At 43.8% G+C, this 21,289-nt stretch overlaps 1 protein-coding gene across 4 annotated transcripts in view; it reads right to left on the reverse strand.

The window, feature by feature from the left end:
- CNTN4 (contactin 4) overlaps positions 1-21,289 on the reverse strand; it is a 286,454-nt gene that overhangs the window by 138,595 nt on the left and 126,570 nt on the right. For 2 of the 4 annotated variants that reach the window (XM_017827120.1, XM_017827116.1), the window contains exon 3: positions 617-755. In XM_017827120.1, the coding sequence (XP_017682609.1) occupies positions 617-671 (55 nt within the window). In that variant the 5' untranslated portion in view covers positions 672-755. Of the gene's footprint in view, positions 1-616; positions 756-19,205; positions 19,257-19,731; positions 19,916-21,289 lie in introns of those variants that run through there. The other 2 variants (XM_017827117.1, XM_017827118.1) reach the window with 2 other exon arrangements.

Genomic DNA, 21,289 nt, shown 5'->3' on the forward strand with positions numbered 1-21,289 from the left:
TATGGTCCAGAGAGTTCCCTACAACCAACTCCTCGCCCATGTCAAGGTCAACAGGGCTTTGGAACAAGCTTTGCCAACCCTCTGCAAATCCAAAATGTTCTTCAAGAACCGTTCCAGCTCCAGGAAAAAAGGCACATTCCTTAGAAACTTCCCTTCCCCGGGAACACTCAGAACATGGCAACTTTGGGGGCTGCAAAGGTTAAACAAGGGCAGCTGCAGGGGATGGTTACACTGCTGAAATATGTCATTCTAATTATTTGTTAAATGGAGCGAGGGCTGAGCTGCAGCACAACACCCTTTTAATGGGATTTAAAGCCACACTCTGCAAAGGTTTAATTGAGCAGTGAAAACACTTAACACAGAACACGGGAAAACAACTTCCATCAACAGCAACTTTCAAGCAGAAAGGGGCAGAGCAGTCCTTTGAAAGGCTGTACTTGGGATGAGAGACACTGATCCCTGGGAGAAGGAGCATCAGCTCGATCCACTGAGCACATCCCACAACACTGGCTGTGAAACAGGGCCTTGTTTTGCCCTTTTATCCCTGGCAGACACACCCCACCAGTGTGGAACGCACTGGTGTTCTTAAATCCAAAGTTTAAAGGCGACCCCTCACCTGCAAGGCACACCATGAGCGACTGCAGCACCAGCAGCTCCCACAGCAACCTCATCTTCAGCTGCCCCGCTCAGAGGAGACCAGTCCACTAATTCCAGCAGAGAATGGGACTCCTGGGAAATTTTAGGCCACCTTTAGTCTGCAAGAGAAAAGAGAGATTTCCAGGAGAGTTAGGATTGCTGCTGCTCCTTCTGGCTTTTTTTCCAGTTTGTTTTTCCTTTCCAGGAAAGGTGCAAGTGGAATGCAACAAAGAAACATTCTCCAATATTTAATTTAAAATCAATCTGAGGAGTGATTTGTGACCATCCAAGTGGTCTGGGTGCCAGAGGAGGGTTAAGAATTGTAACCCATGTCTGCATCTTCTGCTTGGGTGTTGTGAGATTTCTTGTGCCTCTCAATTTTGCAATCAGCAGATTTACTCCCTGCCTCTCTGGGGCAATCTGGTGTAATTAGTGAGCTCTGTAGATCAAGTTAAGAGAAAAATTAGAGTAATTCTCTAACTTTATGAGAATTACTCTAATTTTTCTCTACAAACATCATCCAGTATGGAAAAGGCATCATCTCTACAAGACAGCACTTCATAGGAAATGTTCCCACACTGCTCAGGGAAGGGGGATGTTTTTCCCATTTCTCCCCCATCCTCACTGCTCTAAAATTCTTTTTAAAAATCAACCTAAAAACATCTCTGGGTAAAACCCAATCTTCTCCTCACACTCTGTTACAACTTATAAATAGAATTTGTAAGCAGCCAATTCGAGACCTTCTCTGCAAAGTACCACCATGCCCCTCCAAGCAACCCAAGGGGGGGAAAAAAAAATACGCCTTCTTTTATGAAAGGAACCTTTTCCAGAGCAGGCATTTAAATATTAAAAATAAATAAATCAAGTCAGACACACATTCTTATAATTTATTCATCCCACTGAAGGCTGGAAGTTTAAGGGGCCTTTGTGCTTCCAAGACAAACTGCACGACTAATACCATGTGAAGGGGTATCATGAGAGGGCTCTGCCTGCTTTTGTGAGCTAAAATTGGTGAGATTCTTCTAATAAAGTCAGGTTCAATGCACTGACAAGACTAAGAATCTGATCTGAAGGTGCAGCTTTGAAAGGGGCAGAGATTAATTGCACATATTCATCTGTTCTCACACAGACAGATGAGCCTTGCTGGGGGTCAGCAGGAAGGACCAATCAATGAAAAGTAATAACTTAGGGAAATGATTAGAGTATTAATTATTAATTTGGGGAGGAAAATGTCATCCCAGACCTTTCTACTGATTGACATGGTTAAGCAGTTACACTCTGTGAACTCATGAAATGTACTTTTTTACCCCATATAATGGACAAATCCTGTTTTTCCTCTAAGTACCAAATTCACAGAATCATTTAGGTTGGAAAAGACGTCTGAGATCATGGAGTCCAACCAAATTCTATTGGTGACAACAGCACCTCCACAAGAGATTTCTGCCAAAGCAAGTTGCTCTTGGTTCTATACCAGCTGAGGTGAAATTTGAGATAAATCCTGTATTCACCAGCAGCTGCTGAAATTCTTTCCTGTTCTCGTTTTCCCACGAATTATGCCCATCAATAAACCCATGGTGTCACTTCTAAAGCTTCTCTTCATTACCCTGCAAGGAGATACTTTACAATTATTCTCCTCACTCTGTGCAATAAGCTGCTGAAACAGAGCAATCGCTCAGAGCCTTTGATCCCTAATTAAAAGCACAAGAGGTAGAGCACTTATCAACTGAACCTGCTGCCAGGAGCCCATGGGAAGCACCCTCAGACCCCACTGTGAGCTGCCCATGTGCCACAGGGCCCACCAAAATCACCCCTGGGGATTAACAACACAACATCACTCAGCTCTGTCTGCAGGCAGGACAGTATTATATCTGACTTTTGCTTAAAAAACCTTAACATATAAACCTCCAGATCTGAGCAAAGTCAAGCAAAATCCCTCTGCTTATTCCCCGGGCTTTGAGGGTGGTGCTTCCAGAGGCTTGGAGACGAATCATAAAAATCTTAGACTCAGAATCCCAGGATGGTTTGGGTTGGAAGGGACCTTACAGACCATCCAGTCCCACCCCTGCCATGGGCAGGGACACCTTCCACTAGCCCAGGTTGCTCCAAGCCCCGTCCAACCTGGCCTTGGACACTTCCAGGGATCCAGGGGCAGCCACAGCTTCTCTGGGCAAGAAATAAATACACATTTCCAGTACTCAGCACATTAATGTCCAGTGAAAAAGCTCAAAGCCTTTCCTGTTATTTAGTTATTCAACAATTACTCCAGAGAACCAGCAGACACTGGATGGTCATGCACGTGCTTCAGAGACAAAATGCCAGGTACCTGGGGTCTAACACAGGCCAAAACGTTACAGAAAGTTTTCCCAAAGGGAAAGGAAGCCTGTCTTAGCACAAAAAGCAGTGAAAAGCAAATTAGATGATCACCATTAAAAATATTTTCCTAAGGTTAAAATAAGGGGGTTTTCAAGCTCAGGCTGCATTTCCATTTCTCGTGGTAGTTCCTATTTCACATGTGAATGAGTCCAATTCTCAGGAAGTTTTCCTGTAAACATCACTGCTATTCATGTCAGCAGGGCCTTTGTTCAGAGCTGTAAAAACTGTTCAAACACATTGACTTTTTATGGCAATGACTTTGGGAAAGGCAACATTTGTGCCTGAGCAAAAGATGGATAATTGAAAAGATCCTTCCCATCCCTGAATGTTTTCTGCCTATAAAATCCCAGGGGAGTTTGTGCTGCTTCTGAAGGGGAATATGAGGCCTGAAAACTCGCAAAGTTTAGTATTTTATTTCCAGAAGGAAGCACACATAGTTTCAGCACTACACAGGCTATTTTTTCCAAGATGAAAATGAGATTGCTGTGCTTCAGTTTGGAAGTGCAGCCCATTAGAAAACCCAGTGCCAACACACATGTGCAGATGTCTTTTTAACTTCCTTTTTGGCACTGCAGCCATTGCAAGTTCTTTTGAAAGGCACCTTTGTTCCTAATTGGATTCTGGTGAAGAAAGTTGACTCTCAGAGCTCTGACTGCAGTCGGGTGGGAGGGAGAAAAATGTGTGCAGCACAAATATTTGTGGGGAATTTTTCTGATTTAGTGGGCATAGCTCTGTCAGTAATTTCACTGGGGTGTTTAATAATTAGTAGTTCTGAAAAAAAAAACCAACAACTCAAAATAGAAATTCAAATCCTAAGCTAAGCTATGTGGATGCATTCAGAATGTGAAAAATACTTTGTAGATAAATTTGCATTCTATGAACTCACAGTTTAGTGAATATTCCGAAGGAAAATTTGCAAAACACACCCAAGACTGCCAAGCTTTGCAGCAGCAGCAAGAAACGAGCCTCAGGAATCACGTCCCCTTCTCCTGCTGCTCGTTGGTGTGCTGCAGAGTGCCAACTCCACTCAGCTCCCAAATAAATCACTGCTAATGAAGCATGCTGCACACCCAGACAGCAACAGGCATCTTTTAATCACCTCAGCAAAGGAAGAGCTCAGGGTGAGCCCAGAACACTCAGCACTAACGTGGGAGTTGGGAGATTTAAGGTGGTGCCGACCCTGCGGCTGCCACAGGGCAAGAGCAAACACCTGAGGGGGATTCACTGCCTTCCTCAACACTGACAGCAATTCACGGGGCCAAAAACCTCCACAAACTACCAAGCTGTTCAAACAGCAGCATAGAAGCATAAAAATAATCTTTAGGCTCAGAAGGGAGAGCAGAGCTTTGGGTTACGTGGAACGTGGGGCTGTTCAGCTGCTGAGAGCACAAAATCAGAGGTTGGGAAAGACCTCCAAGATCAAGTCCAACCTTTGAGTGACCCCCACCTTGCCACCCAGACCACAGCACTGGGTGCCACGAACTGTTGGGGTGTTTAAGGAAAAGGGCATATGGCAAATGCAGGCAAGAACACCTACACTGGATGCATTTTGCAGGTCAAGTCTAAAAATACTTGACCTAGCAAAAGCTGAGCACAAAGGTTTAATATAAACTCAAATTCCACTCATCAACACAAGAAAAAAAAAATGGTAGAAAAAAAGCCACAGAAAGTTTCCTAGGGTTCAACAAAACCTCTTTTTCCTAAGGTGAAGATATTTTTTCTAATGCACACATACAAGAAGATCTATATCCATCAAAGATGTGGCCAGGAGGTGCTTCATGAGTCTTAGTAGAATCATTAAGGTTGGTAAAGACCTCCAAGATCATCAAGTGCAACCTTTGACTGACACCACCATGCCCACCAACCATATCAAGAAGTGTCACATCGACTCAAGTTTTGAACGTTTCCAGGGATGGTGACCCCCCCACCTCCCTGGGCAGCCTGTTCCAATGCTTCACCACTCCATCAGTGAAGAAATTTTTCCTTATATCCAATCTGAACCTCTCCTGGGGCAACTTGAGGCCATTTCCCCTCGTCCTGTCACTTGTTACCTCGGAGAAAAGGCCAAACCACAGTAACAATACTAAAAAGATGTCTGAAAACCTACACCAAAACACTATTATCCATTCCCATCTCTCCAAACACAACCCACTCCTGATGTTCCCAGGCAATTTATAAGCTAAATTGGAGCCTGGATATTGAGGACAGAAACAAATGCGTGTTTTGCTTCCAGAAACACCAATATTTGGAGGGGGATGGAGAGAATTCCAAACCCTGGGATTCTCCAGTCCTGTTGTTGCTGGTTGCAAGGTGAGGTCACTCCCCATCTGATTCAAAACTGGAATAAGGATAACCTTGAGCCTCTGGGAATTGGAAGTCACTCAGACTGGTGCACTGAATTGGAGCACGGAGCCAGCTTCTGTAAATGAAGGTTAAAGAAGCTGTTCAGCTTCAGTCAAGGGGAAAAACAATGTGGTTTCTTGTCATGTAACAGGCAAACAAGGTTTTGTTTTTTTTTCCTAAATCAAAGAAAATTGCTCGATCTGTGAAAGGAATTAAACAGTGCTATTCCAGAGGGGCAGCATCCCAGGCATGGGCAGCTCCCACCTCCTGAACACCAGTCGTGGCCCAGATTCAGCAAAACCTCAGGTTTCTAACCCAGATCCAGCTCTTAATACTCTGCTGAATCCAGGTCTGTGTGCTGGGAGAGTCACAGACCCTCTTTAGCAGACGGAGTCAGTGACCTGCAAAGCTGAACCTCCAAAAATAGAAGGTGCCCAAAAGATGTGGCCCCAAAAGTGCAAACCTTTCCAGCAATCCTTTTTTGATGTGCTGAGTTTTTGCAGCACTCAAAAGACAGATTTTTTTGTTGTTGTTGTGGGAGCTGTTGTTCTAAGTCCCAAGATAAATGTTAGCCCTCCTTTTTGTGCAAGGAGGAGAAAAGAAGGGAATTTGAAGGCTCAGGGAGATGAAGGGCAGCGGGCACGTGCTGGTGGCATCTCACTGAGCTCTCCTCACTCTCACGGCACGTCTGTCAGATCCTGATCCATCTCCAGCTTCTTTGCTGAAATGATCCCTCCTGGAGTTGCACTTACACACAATTCCCACATTACTAAATATATACAGGCACTTTGTGCCTGATAAAACAATGACACACACACAGCATGTTCCTGAGACGTGCCCATGATAAATGGGAAGGAAACGCTTCAAAAAATTAATTATCTAAGAAAAAGATGGAAGAAACAATGTCAGTTTTCACATTGTGTTTTCCCCCTTTGGGCATTTATTCACATCCACCAGATAGAGATTTCATTTCACTGCATCAGGGAAGTCACAGCACCTCAACAGATGCAAGTTCCCAACTCACTCCAGTCATTTATATTTGTCAGGCTGGTGGGTCTTTGGTGTGATCTGAGCCTGAGCCTCCTCCTTGTCATCCCACACCTGCCACAGCTCGGGCCTCACCCCAGGGGGATGCAAGGGAAGCAAGGATTGCATCCATCAGATTAAGACAAATTGAATTCTAACAATATTAGCAAAGACTGTTGATGGAACAACTCAGGAAGTGCCCACTGCATGAATTATTTAAACTGGAGTTTAAATACAGCTTCTTCCACTGAAGTTTTATTGATGTAAGCGCTCCCTAAACTTATGCTCATAGTACATATCCCCCAAAAAACTGGCTGTGGGGCAGCTCTGTTAGTTGTGGGGCACACAGGGAGAGTATTTTTTGCTGATATAATTAAAGACACATAGAAATAACTATTAATGACACCATCCCTTTCTGATTTGTTAGCCTAGAAGCAACTAGAAGAACCAAACCCACTTTATCTTCATGCAGAACCTAATGCCACAGCTTAAAACCTGCTTAGAGAGCCTGGATTATCCAAAAATAGTCACTTAATCACAGGCACCCACTCCTTTAATATTTCACTGTGTGGCAGCATTCCCTGCACACCTTTGTCACTACTAAGAGCAGCCTTGTGGAAGCAGCAATCCATCTCAAACATGGATATTCCCAAATGCAGGACATGTCCCTTCACCTTCTGAACACGTGCAGCAGAGCACAATTTTCCCCTGCAGAAAAACGTGACCACAATTAAAGATTTTTAATTACCAGCCACCAACTAAGACACTCCAACCACCCCCTTATGACCCTCCCTCTCTGCCTCTTGCCCCCAGGAAACCCAGCACTGCCCTGGAAAACCTGAATAATGTGCGAGCATAAATCATCTCCAGGGGAAGAGATTTGGGGGGCTAAAGGCAAGTCTGAATTAAGGGTGCTAATTATGGATTACTCTGTATTATTCTACCTTTTACATGAAGGGATATAAGACAAAACTCTCACCTGAGGCAGCACCTCTCAGAGAACAGCCAGTTTTGCTCAACACAGAACCAGCCCATCGTGCCACAAATTCTGAGGCACTTTGCTCAAACAAGGAGTGACACTATCATAATAAAAAGCTACAAGCAGTGAAACTTCCCAGTCTGGCATTTCCTACAAATTAGAATTTACCCTCTTTCAGAGAGTCTTTTACTGAAGATTATCTAGAACAGTTACCTTAAAACTCACCAATTTAAAAACAATTCCCAACTTCACGCCGAGTGACATTTTCAGTGCAGTATTTTGGTAGATTAAAGTGAATGGCTCTCTCCTATAGCCAAGCAATAAATTATAAACCCTAAAATATAGTAGCTTTAGGGATAGACAAACTAACTTGAAGAGCAAAAGGTATTTGGGTTGGTATTCAGGAAGTCCAGCTCTTCTCTCCAAACTACACCACTGATCCACCATCAATGGAAATGGTCTGTGAAACCCAGTACGTATTCAATTTGACTTTTATCTTTTTTTTTTTCTGATAGCAAAAGCTGCCAATTAGAGATCTGAACTCAGAGCAGAGCACACGCCCAGCCCCTTTCCAGCACACAACACTGGCTGCAAAAAGAAGTTGTCAGCCAAAGTGGGACATTAAACTCCCTCTGACTTTTTGATCATAAATTTCCTAAAGAAATAAGGGATAATTTATTGCTGTCTCAGTTTGACAGAAAGATGCACCGAAAAAACGAGGCTCCCGGGACTCTGCGTGACAAGGAAGTTGCTTTTATCCCCAGGTCAGCGCTTCAAGATAATGAACCACGACAGTTTCACCCTCTGAACAGAGATAAATAAGTAACATTCAAAGTTATTCACTTCTGAATAGGCCCATTCCCAAAACACACGTTATCAGGGAGCACTATCTTGTCCAGCAGACAAAAAATGATGGGAAAATATTGAAGATAATTCCAGGCAATCTCCAAAATCAGCATCTTAACGACGTTTTACTTTTCACTTCTGGAGATTACAAAATAAATCCCTTTTATTTCCAAGACAAGAAGAGAGTTTTCTCCACAGGTGTTTCACAGGGAGAACTCACTCTGAACAATGTTTTGCCTGATGTGCTGCCTTCCTTCAGAGGCACAAATTGAGGGGTTTTAAGAGTAGAAAACAGAACTTAGAAAATAAAAACAACCAGCAAGTTTATTAACTTTGAAAAGCTGGTAAGAAGCCAGTCTCACACTCACTGTGTTCCTGGGAATAGAGGTTATCAAAACAACAACTCCCTCATCACCTATTACCAGCAAAAGGCTTCCAACCCAGATAATTGAGATGCTTGGACTTAGAAATGTTTTTAAGTGTTTTGTTAAATTCAGAAATCATCTAGAGAAGGGAAAAAAAAAACCAAAACCCCACCAATCATTTTGATAGCCCTGTTATGTGCTTGTTTAGTGTTTGCTTTAAAAGATTGCCTGGAATTGAGAGAGTTGGGGTTGTTCAGTGTGGAGAAGGGGAGGCTCCAGGGAGACCTCAGAGCTCAGGTAAGGAAGACCAGAACTGTGCAAAGAAAGAAAAAAAAAAAACACATCAACGCTTTGCATATTGGATGTGAAAATAAGAAAATGCTGCATCTCTGAGCTCACAGGCTGCTCAGAGCTGGCAGCTGTCCCACAGGGGTGCAAAGCTGGAGCTGGGGTTGCTCTGCACCCACTCCAGGCAGGTCAGGAGGTGATGCCAGTTTGACTCTGGGTGACGTTGGCACTGTGTCCAGGAGCATTGCTGGGTGTGCTCAAACCACCCTGGGGCTGCTCTGCCCTCGCCTCCGGCTGCCAGTTGTTCTGTAAGAGAGACAAACCAGCCTGGGGAGGTTTAAGCGCTGTGCTACAAATGAGCCCTGACAAAAGTTTGATGGGAGGTGTCAGAAAGCATTCCCTGCTCTGCAGGTTGTCTTCCTTGCGAGGGAGGAAAACCCAGACCACACAGATTCCTTCACAGTCACTCCTCTGCCTCTCCTGGCGCCCTGTTCACCATATAAATCCCATTTTTGCTGGGTGGAAGGCCCTGCCTCCAGCCTTGCTGCTCTCAGCAGTTCTCCTGCCCACGGCCAGCTCTGGGTGCTCCATTTCTCACCACAGCTTGTGGTGCAAAGCCAAACAGCTCAGCTGGTGTGAAACTCAGGAACCCACACAATGAGACAACACAGCAAAACAGAGAATTTACAGACTCCCAACCTGCTTTTCCTCCTGTTATCAGTGGATTATTTCCAGCAGCAAGGCCGGGATCGCACCCAGGATATCAAGTGAAGGCACAACACGCCCCATAAGCATCCTTTGGGATTTTCCTGACTGCAGAAACAGTGATATCACTGCTTCCTTTGCAACTCTAAACTGACAACACAGTTGGGTCAAGATCCTGTTGGCAATATTTTACTATTATATAGTCTGGTTTTGCACCCAAATTTGTTATTTTTATAAAAATTTGAGCTTCTCTCCAAGGAAACTAACAGGGAAGCAGAGATGTGGAGGTCTAGACTTGACCATGGCCCTACAGAACAGGCTAACTTAGCCCTGACATCAGTTCACTGAATGGCTTGGGTTCAGAATGGCCTGAACACAAAGCTTTTTCTCTCACTGGGAGAGCAAATCCTCTCAAAATCAAACCAAGCAGCCAAAGGAAGACCACTGAAGGCTGGAGGCATCTGCTCACCTGATTGCAGCTCAGATAAAGCAGCAATTCTTTGAGGCTTGGTGTATAAAGAGAAGTGAACACTGCTCACTTCATTTGGGTTATTCTGCGTTGGAATTCAGGGAATAAATAGGCTGTAATAGGAAACATATTGGTCTCTTAGTACACTAGAACTTTGTTAGCAATTCGAAAATCTCAGGATTGCAGATGCCTGCAGGTGCAAAGAAGTGCCATGGGCACAGCAGCAAGTGCCTGTCTGGGGTGGCCAAAGGTTTTGGCCACTGAGAGCCCACCTGCCTGTGGCCAGGCAGGATTTTGCACCTGGGAGTCCAGACAACAAATCTCTGCAGAAGGTGATTTAAAAGCCGTGGCTGAACCTTCTGAGATAAGGGGAGGGCAGGAGCTCCTGGCTGTTCCAGGGGAGGTGACCCTTCCCAGCGACAGGACACGTGTCTGCCAGACCAACCAGCGCAGGCGAGCGGAGGGACTGCGGTGACACCTCCGTGTCATCACTGCTGCTGCTCCTGCAGCCTGCAACACACCCCTGGTTTAATTACCAAACATAAAAGGAAATAAACTTCCGAATGAAAACAGAGAAATTGCTCTGTGTGTGATTTATGGGAGCTATTCTTCAGCAGAACAACATAAACCCTGCGTGTTTACGACCCCCGATTAGAGCTGAAAACACGCCGGCGTTTGCCTGCACTGACTATGCAGATTATGGGATGTTACTGCCTTTTTGTGCCTCTGCCATTTTTCGTGGCAGGAGTGTATTTTTTTAAAGACATCCTTGTACTAAGCATTGGCTCCTGCCAGGGAAAATAAATAAGTCAGACTGGCTGTGTGCTCCCTCGTTGCCAGGGGCTCTCAAGCTGCAACGTGCCGAGCAGCTGGCGGAGGAACGCCAAGGAAGGGGCACTGCTCCCAGCTTTGTTTTCAGCCTGGAATATCAATTATTGAAGGAATCAAGCCCAGGGCCAGACAAAACAAGAGCCATCTCTGCAGTGGAGAACTATGTCAAACGATGGGAGCTGCACGGCATTTCAGGACTGGCTGGATGGCAGCGCGAGGATTTATTGAGATATCACATTAAGCCCTTGGTTTTCCTGTCATAGGCAACAGATGAAAGGAAACAAGGTTTGCAAACTCGACTGAGGCACTGATTTATGTGTAACAGCCTCAAAAGGCAGGAGCAGAAATGTGTGTTCCTGTTATCCCTGGCTTAGGGCTCTATGCACCCCTGCACTGCACAAGTGGAAGAGCCAGGGGTGGGGCTGTGAGGAGCTGTGGGAAGATGCTCTCCCTGCCCAGGTCCCAGGGGGAGCTGCCTAGACCTCCTCTGCAACAGGAGGAAGGCACAGGAGAAAAGGAAAAGAGCCAGGAAGGACATGAGGCTGGTTCTGGATGCACAGTTGTTCTCTGACACTGCAGCCACCTTCAGATTTTAAAGCCTTTGCCCGTTTTAAGCCCTTCCCTGAACAGCAGCTTCTTCTCCCACCTTGCATGGATGGAGTCAGCATGAATAAACAGGAGGAGTTCACACCAAATTCAGCCTGTTCTCCAAAGAGGCAGCAGGAATTCTTCCCTGGGAGGGTGGGGAGGCCCTGGCACAGGTTGCCCAGAGAAGCTGTGGCTGCCCCTGGATCCCTGGAAGTGTCCAAGGCCAGGTTGGACGGGGCTTGGAGCAACCTGGGATAGTGAAAGGTGTCCCTGCCCATGGCAGGCAGTGGAACGGGATGAGCTTTAAGGTCCCTTCCAACCCAAACCACTCTGGGATTCTATGAATTCATTCCCAGCCAGGCTGCAGACAGGCACAACCATATACTGAATCCCATAAAACCCATAAAAGTACTGTCCTAGTCCTTTTTGCTGCCCATTAAACCCCATTTTAAAAATCTCTTAGAGTGTTAATTGCCAACTTTTCAACCTTTATCTGCATCTTATCTTTATGTGCCAGCTCATTTCCAGTCATAGGCAATATTTTCCACTTTTCATTTTGCATAGATGGAGCTGTCAACTCAAATTTAATACATCCAATATTTGGCAAAACTTCTTAAGTGATTTCTGGGAGTTTCTGGGACAATTCCTTTAAAAAAAAACAACTTGTAACATCTTGAATTGAAGATAAAAAAGAGTTCAAAACCAGGAAACAGAGTATGGAATTAGAACATTTAGACCGAGAAAAGGATGAAAAGCATGTCTGAATGAAAATATCATCCACTTCAGCATCACAGATGAAGTTTGGAATCTAATCATGCCAGAATTGGCATCATCATTTCCTATAATGACTCCTAAGGAAGATGTGGATCCCTAACAGCTCTAGTGCTGTTTGAGGCTTTTCTTGTTCAGCCTTTTTTAAGTCATTATAATAAAGCCAAGACTAAAAGCAGGACTAGAAGTCAGGTTGTTTAACAGCAGGTGATGAAGAGCAGCTCTAACCCAGCAGGGGCACAAGGGACTTGGGAAGGAAACTCTCCCAAGGACAACACTGCTGGCAGGCAGAAATCAGGAGGTGAGGCTGACACACAGCCCAGGAGGAGAGAAACCTGGGAGAGCAGGGAAGAATCCTGGCACCAAGGTCAAAATGGACAGTTGGGGCAGGAAAAGGGAGTGTGAGGAGGCACCAAAGCCGCCCCAGAGCTGCCACGAGATTCCAAATCCAACAGAGGGGTGGTTTGAGACTCCAGCTGGGAACAAGGAGGACAAACCCAGATTCTGTCAGGGTACTACTCCCCTGCCACAAATTAAAGTGATTTTTTGAAGAGCTAGATGACAATTTACTGCATGCAATAAAACAAATTGTACCATTTAAATTACAACAGTAGTAATTAATTTATCTCCTGTTAAGACACTTAAAGCAATGACTTGTAGCTATAACCAGTGAGCAGAAATAGCCCATTTTAAGGCCAGACACACAGAACATTGGTGCTAATGGAAGCCTGTTAGTTCCAACAGGCTTTGGATAAGACCACCATGGAAATACAGGATAGTGGAAATAATAGAAATGGCACTGGATGGAAGGAACAATAAATGATAAATACGTGCATCATCACATTTCTCAGTTAAATCTATTCTGTGTAAAGGATACCCACTGAGAAAGAACTACACACACATTATTAGCCTTAGCCAACATTTTTCTAGGAGCTCTTATATAATTTTATTTTAATTAAAGCAGCAGGTAAAGGCACAACCATCACGTTCCCATATATTTTAGGACTGTCACATTATCAAGGGGAACTCCATGAAATACCCAAAGTAAGCTAGAAGTTATAGGAAAAAAAAAAGTAAAAATAAATATTTCAATCAAGAGAATTATATCTTCCTCTTGCTGCTCTTTTTATATCACCACACAAGAAAGAAAATCACAGTAAAGGCACAGCAGGCACCGCTATTGAGCGTTAATGACAAAACTGAATTGTTTTGAGTCTGGAGATATAAAAATGTTTAATTTCAGTCTACAAAGTTGCTACTTTTAAGTGTCCCTCAGTTTATCTGTCTGTTCCTTCTGTCTGCTCCCTTCTGCAGAAGTTCTCAAGCCCAGCAGCCCTCAGACTTCTAGGTTTGTTAGAATATTAAACTCTACACAAAGATCAATTAACTCCAGAGAGCTCTGTCTGCCTTTAAACTCAGTTGTGAAACTATTTCATTTTATTCTGATGAAGACATGACCACTGGTTGTTTCCATATTTTCCTTCACAGAAATGTTCCTTCAGCCAACTGAGAAAGTTCAGAGAAACTATTAAAAAACCCACACGGGGTTAATTTAAACGCAGTTAAAAATTCAGGCAAGTTCCATGAATCCTGACCTACATTTAAAATTTATTGCAAAAACTTCATCAAGGAAATTTTCTTTTGCCTGGAAGCAGCACTGCAGATGTTTCACAGGCTGTGATAAGTGATGGGGGCTGGTGAGCTGATCTTCTCATGCCTGTGGCTTCAGCTCCACAGAGACAGACAGGACTGGGTGAACTGTCACGTCTCTGATGAAGGGAAATGGTCCCAAAATCCCAGACTGGTTTGGGTTGGAAGGGACCTTCAAGATCCTCCAGTGCCACCCCCTGCCATGGGCAGGGACACCTTCCACCAGCCCAGGTTGCTCCAAGCCCCATCCAACCTGGCCTTGGACACTCCCAGGGATCCAGGGGCAGCCACAGCTTCCCTGGGAAACCTGTGCCAGGGCCTCCCCACCCTCCCAGGGAAGAGTTTATTCCCAATATCCCATCTGACCCTGCTCTCTGGCACTGGGAAGCCATTCCCTGTGTCCTGTCCCTCCATCCCTTGTCCCCAGTCCCTCTCCAGCTCTCCTGGAGCCCCTTTAGGCACTGGAAGGGGCTCTAAGGTCTCCCTGGAACCTCCTCTTCGCCAGGTGAACCCCCCCAGCTCTCCCAGCCTGGCTCCAGAGCAGAGGGGCTCCAGCCTTGGGAGCATCTCTGTGGCCTCCTCTGGATTTGCTCCAGCAGGTCCAAGGCCTTCCTATGTTGGGGACCCCAGAGCCGGACTCAGTGCAGAACTGAGCTCTGAACACACATTTCAAACAAAGGAAGTGAATTCCTGGTGATATCAAATAATACCAAATATTCCTGGACACTTGCATGGAGGGAGAGGCCCCCAGCAATGCTGACCTGCTGGGCACTGCAGGGGGATTTAAATGGACTGAAGGACAACCAAATAAATAAAGAAAATAAAAGAGCCAGACCCATCCTCTAAGCTCATCTTTAAGTACCACTTATTAAGCACCACAACATGAGCTTATTAATATCCCCAGCAAGCCAAATTCCTTGTAGTGACAAACCATGTTCTGTCTGGGACAAGCAGTACAAGCCACACAAGGGATTCCAACACTTCTGTTTCCTTGAGCCCACACTTCTATGGAATGAACTTAAATATGATAAATGATAAGAATTTCAGCCTTTACTGGGAATTCATATTATCACATTGGTTAGCTTTGCCACATACCAAGTAGAAAACATTCACAACATCAACAAGCTTCAAAGAATAAACTTGATTAGCAGGGATCTCCTGGCAACCAGGGAGAGGGAGGGGCCTGCACAGGCACAGAGAAGGAGGGATGATTTAATTGGGTAAATGTTTTCTAGATTGAAAAAAAAAATCCATAAATAACCTTTGCACAACACCTGGAGCCTGAACAGCCCCATGAGGTTTTGTTACAGTCAACACTCAACCCGTGAACAGCCACGTAGAGCAGTCACAGGAAAACATTTGGCTCAACCAACAGAGTCTCCCCAAATTCCATGGGTTTTTTTTCACAAACCCTGTTTTATCCACCTCTCAAAGCACTTTTGGAAAATTCTTGCTGGGCAAGCCCATCCCTGGAGCACAAGAGCAGAGCTTTGAGTTCAAGGAGTGAAGCACGTCCTGCTGTCAGGGAATTGTCACTGAGATCTTGTACCGCCAAAGCTTTCCCTGGAAAACCAGGAAATGTTACCACAAAGCCTCAACTGACTTATCCTGTATGAACTGGAAGGAAAGGATAACTCAAAACAACTCAAAATAAAACAAAAAGTTCATCTATAATGTTCACATTCCTGCTGCAACACACACAAGCACATTAAATTTGTCATCCTGGGAAAAGAGAAACCTATCCTCAAATGTTTATAATGCCACAAATTGACAAAAAGCTTAATTAATTAAATTTATATCTTAGGTCCTGATGGAAGGCAAAAACCTGTACTTCAAACGAGACAGGATTGCAAGACCAAGTAACTTTTCTGTGTCTCTAACTCAGACAGGGTTATTCACTTCTCATCCCGTTGATTCATTTGTAAGAAACACGACAGGCATATTTGGAGGAAAAGGCTTTTTTTGGTTCTAGCATAATAAAAAAGATGTTTCCAGCAGTTGCCAGGCCTGGGACATGGGAGGCAGCAGTGCCAGTGATGGATGAGTGAGCAGAGTGCAGCAGAAGGGAACAAACTTGGGTGTTAAAGACAATTTATCAGGGAACTTCCAGAGCTCTGCAACACATCCCTCAGCCTTCACAGCTGCACTTCTTAGTGTGTTTTAGGAACAAAAAGCTCTTTAAATTACTTTTTCTTTCCTGGTTTCTCTTGGTTCTTGCTGCAGCAGGAGACTTGCTTACAAGCCACTCGGATTTGAAAGTGAGCAGAAGACTTTCCCCACCCTTAGGCAAGATGGATATTTTCACATGTCTCCAAGATAACAAAAACCCAACACTTCAAACTGGTCCAAATTTAGTTCACAAAGTCATTCAGAGAATTTACCTTGATATACTTTTCAAAAGATTTCTTTTTAGAGGATTGGCAGAGAGTAACCCACTGCAAGTCTGTCATGATGCTCAGCTACAATCACCAACCTCAGCCTGAGGACAGATCAGTGTAATTTGGTTTGGATGGGTATGAAAGACAAGATTTTGGTTGTAGTGCCAGAGGGAAAGCAGAGGAAAAATCCTTCATAGATGTTTTCTGAAGTCCTGGCTGCTGCTCTCATAGTGATGTCATTTTGTAATGAAAAAACACCGTGATGATGCACAATTTTAAACATGTAACTTCTAGGCAATACGTGGAAAAAACCAGCATTTAAGGCAATAATAGTCTCAAAGTAAACTTTAACAGCAAGCACAGAGATCACTCTAGAGATTTCCTGTGGGAGAATCACACTAAACTCTAGTATTGATGTAAGGTTAAAAGATATTTTAATCAATTGACATTTAAGGCTGCAGCAGTGTTAACATGCCTGGAAAATGCAAAACCCTCGTTAACCCTCTTGTGTGGGTCTTTAACCTTAAAATACCACCTCCATTTGATACTGGGAAAGAGGCATTTCGTATAATCAGGACGTTTTAGGCTCCTAAGAAACAGCCACACAGTGTATTTTCATTTTAAACAGTACAGACTAGAATCCCAACTTGCATGAAGTTGGTGATTTCTCCCAGGGGAGAGAAATCCCTTCCTGCCTTTCTTGCTCATCCAGAGGAAGCTGGAAGGGCTCAAAGGAGATATAGCTTTTACAGTGTCACCCCAGTTTTCCTTATTTCTGTGACCCCCCCAGCTATTTTCCTTCCCGGGATACGTTTGAGGTTCCACCATATCCAACATTATTGGTGTTTACCCTTTGCAGCCTCTGAAGAGGGTTTAAATTGTTTCCTGTTCCTTCACTCTGGGATGTGGTCACTGCTCTGTCTCTGATGCTTCCACTCCACTAAAGACCATTATGGTTTAATGACCCTCCCTCATCCCTCCCCTGAGAGCAGAGGGTGAGCACACACACACAGCTAAAGATACACAACCTCAGCAACCCTCCTCAAATCCATAATTTATAGGCAGGGAAGTTCATCAGCCATCTGACCTCATTAGCTTCTCATGCCCCACTTGCAAAAACTTAAAAGAGATACTTCCAGAACTATTTATGAAACCAGGGAGGGGTGAACCAGTATGGAAATGATAAAAAGAAGCTGTGTTTGAAGCTGGTGCCCAGTGACTGAACCTGCAGCTGCATAAAACCTCTGAGCTGTGCTAAACACCCGGGAGAGGAGCCACAGTGGGGAGCCTTCTGCTCCTTAACACACATTTATTAAGTTTTTCTGAGTTCAGCTAAAAAAAAAAAAAAAAAGGAAAGAAAGAAAGAAATAATCTTTTTGGAAGCCAGTCCTTCATTTTGAGTAAAACCAGACCAAATGTTGACCTTCACAGTGTAAGGGTTATAAAAAAATAAACTCATCATCGAGAAAGCATCATGACAATTCATAAATTCACATTAATTCAACAGTAATTCCCACATCTCCTGTTTAGCTGTTTGGCTCAAAATAGAAGCTTTCTGCCCAAATCAGTGCACTTGTAAAGTTATTAAGAGAAACGAAGCTACATGTTTAAGTACACACACGACACAATATGCCCAAATTCCACAGCAATCTCAATTCCATTTTTTCATCAAAAAAAATTAAATATTAAATTTTATTAGTGTAGCCTGTACAGCCTGCTTTATGGTCTGACTTGTACTTCGTGCCACTCTCTTCCTCCAGCCCAGTGAGGAAGCCCTGCAATATTTCCAGCTCTGTGCAGGGCAGTTGCTGACTCTGCCCAGCTCAGCAGCTCTGCCCTCACCTTCCCTCCCAATGTCATCTCTCTGCGCTGCTGAAAGAACAATCCCAGACAGTTGTGGGACAACTGAGAGCTTTTTATTAACTGCAGCTGCTTCGATGTACTCAGGCAAAGAACTCAGGAAGCTGCAGATTTTATCAGGCAGGACACCAGTTCTATTCTGTGGACAAGTTACAAGATGGCAATATAGGATAGGCTCGACTCTATGTTCCTGATTAAAATCTAGGTTGGTAGTCGAGTTTCATCACATATTTCACACAATAATCCATAAAAACGAAAGCTGCAGAAAAGCAGAGTAATTTTATAACATCTCTTATCACAGGTGCAACGTGACACGTCCACTCAGATCTATCTGTTGAGAAGTATCTCAGAGAGTTTTCCCCTTTAATATTTACTCTCTATTACCTCCGATATGTGTTTATTTGGAGCTTGGCACACCAGGTGTTCTCTTTTTCAAAGCTTAAAACAACAACAGAGTGTGTTTCCCTGCAGGGAATGGGGCACAGAAGGTGCCTGCCCAGCATCCCCTGGGCAGCTCCCTCTCCAGTAAACACACCCAGGGCTGAGACAAACAACACTTCAACACATCTGGAGCTCTAAAAGAGCTGGAAGGGAAAGGTTTTATCAGCACTAATTAGTAACACTGCATCCAGCAAATACATTTTAGTGTCTGTAACTCAACTAGACAGGGCTCTGATTCTTCAGCACAGAGACTAAAGCACAAGGTCTCGTCACTGAACACATTTACCTGGATCTGGGCAGGCACCACCCATACTCAAACATGCCCTTGTCTGACAGAAGGACTTCTCACAACCCTCACACTCATCAGGACGAGCTGCCACGCTTTCATTTTGTATTTCAGACACATAATTTCTTCTCACTTAGTGATGCCTGCACAGAAAACAGCAAAGATCCTGCGTTTTCCACAGCCAAATCCCAGGACACCTCAAGAACCAATGTCACCACCTACCTCCAAGCTTATGGGATCTGCTTTTTATTGTACTTTTTAGCTTGTACAGGATTTTTTTAAACATGTTTAAGCACCAAAAAGCAGCTAAAGGCAATTAATTACCTCTATAAATTATCTGAGTTTCATAACCCTTTACACAGGAACTTACCAGGGCTTGTGACAGCTGGTCCCAAATTCCTCCCAGTGGTCCTATACTCGATATTTCCCCACACACACAGCACAGCCACACTCCTCAGCAAGAAGCTGTTCCTCTGCACTTCATTTGCCCACAGTCCTCTTAGCCCTAAATTGCCTTATTTACATTTCCTTTGCAGAGCACTTGAAGTCCTATCCCCTGATATAGGGTTTCCTTCTGGCAAGCCTTAAAATTTGCCTTCTTTAGTCCATTTGCCAAGTGCCTGGGATAGTGAGCTTCTGTAAATTCTGCCACCTCCTTTAAAATCTACCCCACTGCACTTTATATCTCGCCATAAGTTGCACTTTATTCCTCTGGTCTCCTCCTGATGCTTCACTCTAACTTTAAATCACTGTTTTTCCACCCTCAAAACCAGGCTGATGCTGGTGCAGCCTAAGTCAAATTGCTTTACAGCTTCCTTGAGAATACATTCCTTTTAATTGTAGTAACCAGAGCTCTAACAAAGCCTTTCTGTGCAATAAATACAGGCAAATCTTACCTGTGATTTACAGCTGGTCCAATGAAACTGTCTGTGCACCTCTGCAACTATTAACTAAGTGCCACTGAGCTGAACAGCCAAAAATCCTGGTTCCAAGCCAGAAGTGTGATGTTGCTGAAGTCAATATGTCAAATTGCAGCTCAGGAATTAACAGCTTAAAGAAATCAAAGATCCCCGTCATCACTGAGCCCGGGGAGTGGAAGGAGGCTTGGCTTTAAAATGGATGTACATTCCTAAGATGGAAAGAACACACTAAAAAAAAAAAAGGGCAGCTCTTGCATCATTGCTTCCTGGTAATTAGGTCTGACTCTGTTCAGCTCAGGCTATTGATACTTTGAAACCCAAAAGCAATAGGGTTTTTATTGTGCTCATAAAAAATTTAACTATTTCATGGTTCAATATACTCCACCATATAAGTTTAATCAGAAATGACATTACCAGAACTAAAGTAGAGAGAAAAACTGAGACGGTATCAATCGCTCTCAGCAATAAAAGGCTTCAAATTATGTGCAATAAAGCATTTAAAGGATATAGAAAATACTGTTTTCTGTTATGTTCCTCGGGGGTTTAAGAACACCAGGGATTTCTTTATGCAATCTTTAAAGAAACCTTTCATTTAATAATTTTTACGGCTTACTTTGGAGTGCGAAGCCGATAATCTCATAGTTTCTTCCACCTGCTGGGGGCTCCTGTCCCAATCTTTCTCCTCCTCCCTTGCAAAAGAGGATTCCAGCAGCAGGAACCACACACCAGGTACCCCCTGTGAGCTGCCCAAGTGACCCAAGGGCTGATTTTCTCTCCCAGTTCCCCTTTTTCCCTCCTCCACACTTCCAAGCAGCTGCAGATCCACCACAAACCCTTTGCTTTCAAATGCACTGGTGGCTTTTCTAGGAAGTGTGTTACTGGCTACCACACACACAGTATGGGGAACATTTTCTAATAATTCAATTTTTTTCCTTTCAAAACAGCCATAAAGTGTTTTGCAAGGGGATTTCAACCTATTTACCAAGATTTTCAACTATGTTTCATATTTTTCCTCCATAAATAACAGCACAAGGCTACTATCACTCAGGATTTTTGCTCTTCAATGCAAATTAAAAAGGGAGGAGGTTCCCCCACAGCTTCTCCCAGCATCAAAATCAACTTGATTTTTTTAAAGTAAAAGAAAGTGGCAGGCATTAAAATATTATTCAGAGAATTCACTCTACAGTGGCAAAGTTTTGTTTAGTTGAGCTCAGAAAGTTTGGCAATAGGGTTGTTTTTCAGCAACAAGATTAAAAAAAAGTATTAATGTAAAAGCTTTGGATTTCTTAATGTAGAAGCAGGAGCTCAGTGGGGGTTTATTTATTATTCTAAGGGAAAATATATGTATATACAGATACATATTTATATTTTATATACAAATATTGATCCTTTAAAGGCCAATGTATATATTTGCAGCAGTCTGACACCTCAGTAAGAACCCCATTCTTTCCTGCATTGGCTTATGATTGCTATAGAAATGCTGAAATTACAACATTTCTAAGAAAATTAATTATCATCATCATAATTCCTATCA

This window comes from Lepidothrix coronata, unplaced genomic scaffold (assembly GCF_001604755.1).
Source record: "Lepidothrix coronata isolate B3197 unplaced genomic scaffold, Lepidothrix_coronata-1.0 Scaffold134, whole genome shotgun sequence".
NCBI classification, from domain to species: Eukaryota; Metazoa; Chordata; class Aves; order Passeriformes; family Pipridae; genus Lepidothrix; species Lepidothrix coronata.